At 38.9% G+C, this 12,198-nt stretch overlaps 1 protein-coding gene across 1 annotated transcript in view; it reads right to left on the reverse strand.

Moving 5' to 3' along the window:
• The window catches only part of ANXA10 (annexin A10), a 54,636-nt gene that overhangs the window by 15,527 nt on the left and 26,911 nt on the right, over positions 1-12,198 (reverse strand). The window contains exons 4-6 of the mRNA XM_036241408.1: positions 10,298-10,411; positions 8,517-8,607; positions 7,225-7,304 (exon numbers count right to left, since the gene is read on the reverse strand). Of these exons, the coding sequence (XP_036097301.1) occupies positions 7,225-7,304; positions 8,517-8,607; positions 10,298-10,411 (285 nt within the window). The remainder of the gene's footprint in view (positions 1-7,224; positions 7,305-8,516; positions 8,608-10,297; positions 10,412-12,198) is intronic.

The raw sequence follows: 12,198 nt of genomic DNA on the forward strand, positions 1-12,198 counted from the left end.
TACTTCTTTATTCCTAATTCAAAACTGACAATAGAGGGGAGAAAAAATGGCGGTGGCATGAATGGAAGCTACACAGACCATCTCCCAGGACCAAACAAATTACAACGAAAATAAAGACAAATCGTCAGGAAGGGGCAACCTAAAGGCAGCTTGGAGGACCACATAACCAGGGACACTGTCTCAATCCTGGTAGGCTTGCGAGGACGCGAGAGAGGGCCGGGAGCCCATGGTCCACAGTGGCCTGGTCTGGGACCTGCTGTGGCCTGGGCTGGGACCAGCCGCTGCCTCGGCTGGGTCTTGCAACCTTGGCTGGGTGCTACGCCCTCAGCTGGGACCAGCGCCCTTGCCTGGGTCCAGTGGCTGTTGCTGGGACCAGCAGCTGCCTCGGCTAGGACCTGCGGCCACCTCGGCTGGGTCCTGCGACCTCAACTGGGTGCTACGCCCTCGGCTGGGAGCTGCCGCAGCCTTGGCTGCCCTTAGCTGGGAACAGCACCCTCGGGTTAAAGTCCCAGGTGGCACAGAGTCAGGAAAGAGGCTAAATTGGCAGCAGCCAATCACCTTGGGCTCCAGCAGAGGGAGGGCAGTCTGGACTGGAACTGTGTGGGGACACTCGGGATTTGACAGGTGCTCAGAGCTTTTGCTGAGTGCAGCCACGCAGGACTGTAGTCATCTTGCTCCTTCCCAGAGCCCTGGGGAGAGGCAGCGGCCCCTCCCTCAGAGATGCAACCCCTCCCGGTGGCCATTGAAATGCTACTTGAGGCCCATTAACAACCAGCATCTGCCCCACCCTCAGGAAATCCTCTTACACTGAGCACCTGAGGGAGTTTTTCAGTCAACTCAGTAAACAAGGTTCTTCAGGTGACCAGCTACTAATAGCCTCCAGGCAAAAAAGCTAGAGGATAACCACCATTCCCTGGGCTAGCAACTCTAACCAGGAAAGTTAAGACTTGACAGTGGTGTTTAAAGTGGGTCCTCCCTGCCTCATCCAAACCCAGGAGAGGGAGCCACAAACAGCAGAACACCAACACCCACAGGAAAAATTTGGCAGACTCCAAAGCCCACTGTGATAGCCAAAATGGTAAAAAACAGAAACAAAAGCAAAATGAAAGAACAAGAGACTTCTACCGAAGATGAGATAAATGAGGTGCAGTTAAGCAAGTTAAGAGAACTAGAATTCAGAGCCATCATCTTGAGGAAGCTCAACAGCATGTGTAAGGACATGAGCACCATGAGTAAAGACATAGAAATGTTAAAAATCAACCAGTTGGAAATGAAAAACGACCAAGAAGAAATGAAGAATGACATATCAGAAATAAAAAACACTTTGGAAAGGCTAAATAGCAGAGTGGAGGAAGCTGAGGACTGGATCAGTGAATTAGAAGATAGGGTAGAAAAAATCAACCAATCAGAAAACCAAAAGGAAAAAATAATTAAAAAACAGGAAAACAGCTTAAGAGAACTGTGGGACAACTGGAAAAGTAATAACATTTGCATCATAGGAGTCCCCGAAGAAGAAGAAAATGAGCAAGTGTTAGAGAATATATTTCAAGAAATAGTGACAGAAAACTTACCTAATTTGGTGAAGGAAGAAGGTATTCAAGTTCAAGAAGCACAGAGAGCCCCAGTAAGAAGAACCCAAACAAGCCCACATCAAGACACATAGTAATCAAAGTGCCAAAAATTAAAGACAAAGAGAGAATCCTAAAAGCAGTAAGAGAGAAGCAACAGTTTACCTACAAAGGAAACCCCATAAGGCTCTCAGCTGACTCTCAACAGAAACACGACAGGCTAGAAGGGAGTGGCATGAAATAATCAAGGTCATGAAAAACAAGCATCTGAATCCAAGACTACTCAACCCAGCAAAGCTATCATTCAAAATAGAAGGTCAAATAAAGAGCTTCTCAGACAAAAAAAGGCTAAGGGAATACATTAGCACCAAACCAGCACTGCAAGAAATGTTAAAAGGACTGCTGTAATTAGCAGGAGAAATAGGAAGAAAAATAGAACCACACTAAACAAAAATGGCAATAAATAAGTACATATCAATAATCACCTTCAATGTAAATGGATTGAATGCTCCCATAAAAAGACACAGAGTAGCTGACTGGACAAGAAAGCATGACTCATCTATATGTTGTTTACAGGAGACCTACCTCACAACAAAAGACTCACATAGATTGAAAGTAAAGTGATGGAAAAATAATCTTCCATGCAAAAGAAAAGGAAAAAAGAGCTGGGGTAGCAATACTCATATCTTCAAAATGAAGGTCATAACTAGAGACAAAGAAGGCCACTACATAATATTTTTTTTTTTATCCTCACCCAAGGACATTTTTCCATTTTTTATTCAGGTAGAGTGGGAGGGAGAGAGAGGAACAGAGAGAGAGAGAGAAACATCGATGTGAAAGGGACACATCGAGTGGCTGCCACCCGCTCAACCGACCAGGGCCGGGGACAAACTGCAACCGAGGCACGTGCCCCTAGCGGGAACCGAACCCGGGTCTCTCAGGACCGCAGGCCGACGCTCTAACCACTGAACCAAACTGGCCAGGGCTACTACATAATATTGAAAGAATCTATCCAACAGGAACATATAACCTTGATAAACATACATGCACCCAATATAGGAGCACCAAAATATATTAAAAATCTTCTGGAGGACTTCAAGAGAGAAATTGATAGCAATACAATCACAGCAGGGGACTTCAACACCCCGCTGACATCACTGGATAGATCCTCTAGACAAAAAATTAGCAAGGAAACAGAGACTCTAAATGAAACACCAAACCAAATGGATTTAATATCTACAGAGAATTAAACCCCAAAACTACAGAATTCACATTCTTCTCAAGTGCACATGGGACATTCTCAAAGATAGACCACATGTTAGGGCACAAACTAAGTCTCTACAAGTTCAAGAAGATTGAAATCATATCAACCATCTTCTCAGATCACAATGGCATGAAACTAGAAATCAATTGCAAGGAGAACATACAAAGACATTTGAACACATGGAAGCTAAATAGCATGTTATTAAACAATGAATGGGTCACCGAGGAGTTCAAGGAAGAAATCAAAAACTTCATGGAAACCAATGAAAATGAAGACACAACAGCACAAAATCTATGGGACGCAGTGAAAGCAGTTCCGAGAGGGAAGTTCAAAGCACTACAGGCCTACCTCAAAAAACAAGGAAAATCTCTAATAGACTATCTAAACTCACAACTTAAAGAACTAGAGAGCAAACAAAAAGAAAACCCCAGAGCAAGTAGAAGAAAGGAAATAGTAAAGATCAGAGCAGACATAAACGACATAGAGTCCAAAAAAAAAAAAACAATTCAAAGGATCAATGAAACAAAGAGCTGGTTTTTTGAAAAGATAAACAAGATTGATGGACCCTTAGCTAGACTTACCAAGAAACAAAGAGAGAGAACCCAAATACACAAAATCAGAAATGAAAGAGGAGAAGTAACAACTGACACCACAGAAATACAAAAGATCGTTACAACTACTATGAACAATTATATGGCAAATTCGACAATCTAAGCGAAATGGACAAATTTCTAGAAACACATAGTCTCCCAAAACTGAACCAGGAAGAGATAGAAAACTTGAACAGACCAATAACAACCGAAGAAATTAAAGATGTAATCAAGACTCTCCCAGCAAACAAAAGCCCAGGCCTGGATGGCTTCACGGGGGAGTTTTACCGAACATTCAAAGAAGAACTAACACACATTCTCCTCAAACTATTTCAAAAAATTCAAGAAGAAGGAAGACTTCCAAACTTGTTTTATGAAGCCAGCATAATTCTAATTTCAAAACCAGAACAAGACACTACAAAGAAAAAAAACTACAGGCCAATATCCCTGATGAACATAGATGCCAAAATCCTGAACAAAATACTAGCAAATCGGATCTAGCAATACATCAAAAAAATTATCCACCATAACCAAGTGGGATTCATCCCAGGGATGGAAGGCTGGTACAATATGCACAAATCAATAAACGTGATACACCACATAAATAAAAATAATAAAAACCACGTGATCATATCAATAGATGCCGAAAAAGCCTTCAACCAAATCCAGCATCCATTTATGATAAAAACACTCAGCAATGTGAGAATAGAGGGATCATATCTTGACATGATAAAGGCCATATGTGAAAGACCTACAGCCAACATCATACTCAATGGGCAAAAACTGAAAGCATTTCCCTTAAGAACAGGAACAAGGCAAGGATGCCCACTTTCACCACTCTTATTTAACATAGTACTGGAAGTCTTAGCCACAGCAATCAGACAGGAGGAAAAAATAAAAGTGATCCATATTGGAAAGGAGGAAGTGAAACTGTCATTATTTGCAGATGACCTGATACTATATGTAGAAAATCCCAAAGACTCCATCAAAAATGTACTAGACTTAATAAATGAATTTGGAAAAGTAGCAGGATACAAAATTAACGTCAAGAAATCGATGGCATTCTCATACACCAATGATGAACTCACAGAAAGAGAAACTAAGAAAACAATCCCATTTACCATTGCGCCAAAAAAATTAAGATACCTAGGAATAAACTTAACCAAAGAAATAAAAGACCTATTCGCAAAAAACTACAGGTCATTGAAAAAAGAAATAGAGGAAGATATAAAAAAGTGGAAGCACATACCCTGTTCAGGGATTGGAAGAATTAACATCATTAAAATGTCCATAGTACCCAAAGCAATCTATAGATTCAATGCAATTCTCATCAAAATACCAACGGTATACTTCAAAGAATTAGAACAAGTACTTCAAAAGTTCATATGGAACTAAAAAAGACCTGGAATAACCACAGCAATCTTGAAAAGGAAGAACAAAGTTGGAGGGATCACATTACCAGATTTCAGGTTATACTACAAAACCACTGTAATCAAAACAGCCTGGTACTGGTACAAGAACAGGCATATAGACCAGTGGAACAGAACAGAGAACCCAGAAATGGACCCAAGGCAATATGCTCAATTAATATTTGACAAAGTGGGCAAGGGCATAAAGTGGAGTAAGTACAGCCTCTTTAATAAATGGTGTTGGGAAAATTGGACAGCTACATGCAGAAAAATGAAACTAGACCTTCAACTTACACCCTACACAAGAATAAACTCAAAATGGATAGAAGACTTAAATGTGACTCATGGATCCATAAAAATCCTAGAAGAAACTGTAGGCAACAAAATTTCAGACATCATACGCAGCAGAATTTTCACCCAAGGCAATAGAAACAAAGGAGAACTCATGGGACTACATCAAACTCAAAAGCTTCTGCACAGCAAAAGATACAATCATCAAAACAGAAAAGCTATCCAGTGTATGGGAGAGCATAATTGCCAATGATATATCAGATAAGGGGTTAATTTCCAGTATATATAGAGTGCTCATACAACTGCACAAAAGGAAGACAAAGAACCCAATTAAAAAATGGGCAGAGGAACTAAATAGACACCTCTCCGAACAGGGCATACAAACAAAGGGCTAAAAGACATATGAAGAAATGTTCAACATCACTAATCATCAGAGAGATGCAACTTAAAACAACAATGAGGCATCACCTCACACCTGTCAGAATGGCCACCATCAATAAATCATCAAACAACAAGTGTTGGCGAGGATGTGGAGAAAAGGGGACTCTAGTACACTGCTGGTGGGAATGCAGACTGGTGCAGCCACTATGGAAAACAATAATGGTGTTACCTCAAAAAATTAAAAGTTGAACTTCCATTTGACCCAGTGATCCCACTTCTAGGAATATACCCTAAGAAGCCTGAAACACCAATCAGAAAGAATATATGTATCCCCATGTTTGTAGCAGCACTATTTACAATAGCTAAGATCTGGAAACAGCCCAAATGTCCATCAGTAGACGATGGATAAAAAAGCAGTGGTACATATACACAATGGAGTACTACGCAGCTGTAAGAAAGAATGACCTCTTATCCTTTGAGACGACATGGAGAGACCTGGAAATTATCATCCTAAGTGAAACAAGCCAAAAAGAGAAAGACAAGTATCATATGATCCTACTTATTTGTGGAATATAATGAAAATAACAGTCTGAGGAATGGGGTAGTCCCAGAGATGTGGAAGTTGGGTACAGACTGACAATTCCCAGAAGAGGGGGTGGTTGGGGAGAGATAAACCACAGAACTTATATGCATGTGTGCATGAACAATGGACATAGACAACAAACTGGGGACAGGGCAGGGAGGGAGGGGAAGGGTGGAATCAGTGGGGGGAAAAGGAGAAACATTTGTAAGAAAAATTAATTAATAAAAAAAAAAACTGACAATAAGGTGGGCACACACAGATACACACACACACACAAAGAATCAAAATAAATGTTTCCTAACAATGAATGGAATTATTCATTTGTGTTCTAATCTGGCTAATATATTTATCCATTCTTTAAATTTTTTTTCATTGATTTTTAGAGAGAGAGAGAGAGAGAGATACATGGATGATAGAGAACATTGACTGGCCACCCCCTACATGTTCCTCATTGGGTATCGGGCCCACAACCTGGGCATGTGCCCTGACCGGGAATCGAACCAATGACCTATTGGTGCATTGGTCGATGCTCAACCACTGAGCCACAGTGGCTTGGCTACTTATCCATTCTTTAATAAAGTCATACAAAATATGTGTAAAGTACAGTATGAAGTTTTTAATTACATTAAACACACATTAAAGAAAACCACACCTTCTGTTTATTTGAAACAGGAATCCACCCCAAATGAGGAAGACAGTGAAATAAGAGATGGTGCACTATTCATAAATTGTTTCTCTCTATATCCAACTCATGTTTCTATTATAGTGACTTAAGTTAGTATTCAATAAATACTATTATATAGACTTACTGTTAAATTGGAGTAAAATGACTTTTCTGTTCTGTTATTTGAGAATAAAACACATCCATTTTTTTTTTTTTGTTCAGACAGAGCGGGAGGGAAAGAGAGGAAGAGAGAGAGGGAGAAACATCTATGTGAAGGGACACATCGAGTGGCTGCCACCCGCACGACCAACCAGGGCCGGGGACAAACTGCAACCGAGGCACGTGCCCTTAGCGGGAACCGAACCCGGGTCTCTCTGTACCGCAGGCCGACGCTCCAACCGCTGAGCCAAACCGGCCAGGGCCACATCCATTTTTTGAATAGTGCCAAATGGTGTAAATTTTTGAGTATCATACCTGGACCAAGTTCATGAGAGTATCTCTGAAGTGTCCTGAGGTCTCTGAATAAATGTCTTCCTGAAGGTTACTGCTGTATTCTGAGTAAGAAAACATCCATGTTAAAGCTATGAGTTATTACAGAACAATATACCAATGTGCTTTGAATAAGTTAATGCTATTTCCTCAGTTGAGATTGGAAAGTACAGGAAATACAATCAATCTGTTGATATTTCTTTGTCGTTTACTTACTCAGATGAAACCAATAAACAATTCACCAAAAAATCTGACACATAACAGTAACGTAGGCACAGGTTTGTTTTCTTAAAAATATTATCTTCATTCCAAAGTTGAAAAACAACACTGAAAGTCATTTCACATTCTCAAATTCTCAAAATTTAGAATTATAAATTGTATTTCCATAGACTGCTGCTCAGCCTAGAGCTTTTCCCAAGGGCTTTGTTTCACTTGAATATTTTAAGTGAAGGGTCTTACGTCATTCCCCTTGGGAAAGTCTTGTTTTTGTTCAAATGGAATATAGCAGACTGCCTGGAACATTTTCTTGACATTAAACCTTTTCGAAAATGAAAATAGTTAACCTTCTACTTTTAGAATGTGTAAAAATCAGATTTTTGAGGTAGATTACAGTGATTATGAAATTTATATAAAGTGAAGCAGTTACCTATATTTGTACAAATAGCTGAGCAATGACTGCACGGTTTTATTTTGTCTATGTATCTAGTCTCTGCTGAGTAAGAGAGAAAATGCTCCCTGAGCCACTGTTCTGGGCACTTTCCTGTCTTAATGTAAACAGTCACCTCATAGAAACTTGTAATTATTTTTTTGCTTAATTTGCTTAATTTGATTGTCTAGGGAATTGTTTCATTGTTTATTTTAAAATTGTTTTTAAAATTTTTATTATATATATTTTTATTTTGAGAGAGAAAGAGTAAGGGAGAGGGAGAGAGAAGCATTGATGTGAGAGCGAAACATTGATTGGTTGCCTCCTGCACACTCCCTAATGGGGATTGAGGCCGAAACCTGGGCATGTGCCCTGACAAGGAATTGAACTGGTAACCTTTTGGTGCACAGGATGAAACCCAACCAATGGAGCCACATGGACCAGGGTAATTGTTTCATTTTTAATATCCTAATCATTGATTTTTCTTAAGGAGTTAATTGGTCTTGAGTGAGTGATCTTTCAAATATAAGCATGTCTTAAAAAATCCTTTAAAATACATAAGCAAATTCTTTTTGTGTTGTTTGAAAAAATAAGGTTTACATGTACGTAAAATATGTGTGTATTTCCTTACGCAAACAGTAGGCTTCTCGCATTTGGAAAATTTCTCCGTTTGTTCTTGAAGCTAATATATCAATGAGGCAATTCTCTTCAGTGCCTGCCCCCTGGAAAGACAGAAAGAGGAAAATATAAAGGCATTTGCACTGGGAATAGTCTTATGTTGTATAAAGGGAAATAGCATTCCCGAATTCTGAGAGGTGACAGAGGCCAAAAGAAGTACGTTTGGGTTCAAGATAAGCCCAGTTCAGTTCTGGCTCTGCTATTTATTAGCTGTCTGATTCTGAGAAGATAATATTATTTGAAACCTGTTCCTTATTTTAGAATAAAACAACATGGGCATTTCTAAATAATGTGGAAACAGATATTTAAACAATGCTCATTATACTGATTTTTGCTGCTCCAATATCAGTTCTTTGGCAACCTGAAATTAGAGTCTCTTAATTTCCTAAGGATGTTTAGGGACCTCTCCCTGCCTTTTCCTAGATGTGGAATTTGGTACCATTTGCCTAAACATTTGAATTGGGTCCTTTATGTGGTCTCTTACAGCCTAATGGATATACGTATTCTTCTCCGATAGTAATTTTAAAGGCAGCACATGTTTTTCGGAAAAGCTTCAGAAATCTTGACTATTCTCTGAGATGTAGATAAAACGTTACAGTTTCATCTAAACAGTAACATGACTAGAAAGTTATAGTTTTTAGTCACATAATTTTGCAAAGGGTAGAAATTGACATACGTGATTTTAAAAAAGCAATTAGTTGAAATTCACATGGATTTTATACAATGCCCTTCTGATCTACAAATATAGATGGCCAGAGTCCAGGTTCGCTTAGTTTTCTTTCCCTTTCTCCTTCCTGTCCCACACTGTTCACAGCCTGTGGTAATCTGGTCATTGGCAGGCATTATGCTGGAATGAATGCAACAGTTCTGCAGGTGTTTAATATTAACATTTGGAAAGACGTGAAAACCCTTTTTGTCCCCTGTCCCTAGCCAACAAAGTCTCTACCAAATCTGTAGTCAATTTATTGCATAGAAATTATTTTCCTGTGAGAAAGAAAATTCTAATCCTTTAGAAGTAAAATTTAGATATATTTGAGCAATAGTTTTTATAAAGCGCTAACTTAAGATCACAAAAATATCCAAATAAAGATATGAGCTATGTTTTGTGTCAGTATCCTATTTTACTTATGAGCCAAATTTTTACAACTATTTTGAAGAGGTTCACATGATATAATAGTTCCTCTTAACATGTGAATACTTACTGGGGAGGGACAAATCTGAATAAATCCCTGAAGCTTGGTTACTTTTTCCTTTTGGTAGCTCATCTGGGCCAGGAAGTGAATTTGCATAACAAAAAACAGGCTGCCCAGCCAGTGTGGCTCAGTGGTTGAGCGTTGATCCATGAGGTTGCAGGTTCGATTCCTGGTCAGGGCACATGCCCAGGTTGTGGGCCAAATCCCCAGCATGGGGCATGCTGGAGGCAGCCAATCGATGTTCTCTCTCATGGATGTTTCTATCTCTCTCTCCCTCTTCCTTCTTCTCTCTCAAAGAATAAAGAAAGAAAAAATAAAAGCAACAAAACAAAAACCAGGCTAATCTTACCAGCCAGTGGGCTCTAGAGGTCCCCTCTCCTAACAGGCCACTTCTCCTGAGCACAGCATTTCCATGGTTTCATCTTTGCTCAGATATTGCTTCCCCTCTCCCTGATTCCATGTGGCAACACAGGGTAGTTTCTTCTTCACTGAAATATGGACCTGTCCCTGTTACAGGTATATTTTTGCATCAGACCACTACCTTCATGGCATGCCAGAGTTCGTGAGCATCGTAAGCTGGTGGTGGGTACATGAGGCCAACCATAACATCTTTGAAGTGATTTGAAAGCTTCTCCTTTAAGTCACCAATCAGGTCCTGTGAAGGGAAAAGTAAATATTTTTATTATATCAGTTACCAACTTTACAAGAGAAATGGGACAATTGCCTAAAGTCTTCTAGTAAAATTTCCTTTTCCCTGTCATTTCACTTAATAACAATTCTGGTTTTGATTCACACATATATACAGGGATTACCTAAGATGATGGGCTGGAGGGTTTGAAAATGACTGATATAATCACATCTCTCCATGAGATGTCATTTATATAGACATTCTAGTCATATAAACATGGTCCGATATTTTTTTTTTTCTAATCTCAACTCTAGCACTCTTTTTACCTCATTACAAAAATAAATAAAAGTTGAAACCTAAAAACATTTTGGTTAGGAGTTCTTAGTTTTCTTGTGTGGAATTAATGAAACATGTCTTTAAATAAAATATGCATTTTATTGTATTTTATTATTGTAGCAGTCTCTCTTAGCAGGGGGCTCCTAGTTATGTTATTGCCAAAAAGCTTGTGTAAATGATTTCAGTAACCTTAGAACGTCCTTCAAATAGCCACATTAATACATTCATTAAAATATGGGAAAGTTAAACACCTATAAAGAATAACTAGCATGCTGAATTTCTGTCCTTGGAAGACATATAAAAGTATGAAATTGATCATTTTATTTTAACTATTCTTTTTAGCATGAAATGGATATCTAAAAACATATATGTTAAATTTATCTTTTGTAGGGTTACAAAATTATCTGTCTAAAATTGAACATTTCTTGCTAAAATGTAAAAGCACGTTCAATGTTACTCTAAAATATGCAATATTTTAGTTCTGAGGTGGTCCAACAATAGAATTCAAGTGACAGGTTTCGGTGAGGCATGATAATAGTCTTTAACACAAGAAAATCAAAATAGTTATAATATTTATTTCATTTAGTATAACTTGACAGCACCTCTCATATAATGTGCTTTTCTTTTTCAGCAAATAAAAGCATTCATCTACATGGTGGTAATTGGTAATGCAGAAAAATCTGTTGAATTTTTGTTAGGGTCAGTGCAATTCATTTAATGAGCAATTTTGTCTAGAGTTGTGTCAGGTGTTTGTAATACACATAAAAGCATAAAATCTTCATTTTCATGGAGCTTGTGTTCTATTTAATTCCCTCATTATTTGCCAGCGACTTTTTTTTTTTTTTGTACGTGCCCCTAGCGGGAACTGAACCCTGGGACTCTCTGGTCCGCAGGCTGATGCTCCAACCACTGAGCCAAACCAGCCAGGGTGGCAGCGACTTTTTCTAATTCCTGTACCCAAAGAGCTGTTCGGGTGCTACTATGAGCCAGGCCTTCTAGGTACTGGGGCTATAGAAATAAATAAAACAGATATGAACACATAAGTGTGCATGCTTATATTCTTATACCCACAGGAGCTCAGTGACTATTCTTTGAATTAAAGGTTGCAGCTACTCAACAGATATTTATTTAATACTGTTCCCAGACATGGTGGTAAGTGAGGGAGAAATGCAACACAGTCTCTGTTTTCAGGGAGATTCACATTCCACAAACCCTAACAAGTAAAAATGTGAGCTAAGGTCCTTTCTAAGGCTTGAAATATAATTTTTCACATAAGATCCTAAGGCAGTAGTACTTCAGGGTGAAAAGAATTCAGATGTGAGATCAGATTTATGGGATTAGGGAAGTGGGACATGTTTAGACAGTGAGGGACAAGTCGCATTGTGAGGGAGACAGAGTAGCTATTTGCGATGGCTCATTTTGTGTCAAGGTGACATTTTAGGTGTCAATGTCTGACTCAGCTATTGGGTCAGATACTA

The sequence above is a fragment of the Molossus molossus genome, unplaced genomic scaffold (assembly GCF_014108415.1).
Source record: "Molossus molossus isolate mMolMol1 unplaced genomic scaffold, mMolMol1.p scaffold_m16_p_4, whole genome shotgun sequence".
NCBI lineage: Eukaryota > Metazoa > Chordata > Mammalia > Chiroptera > Molossidae > Molossus > Molossus molossus.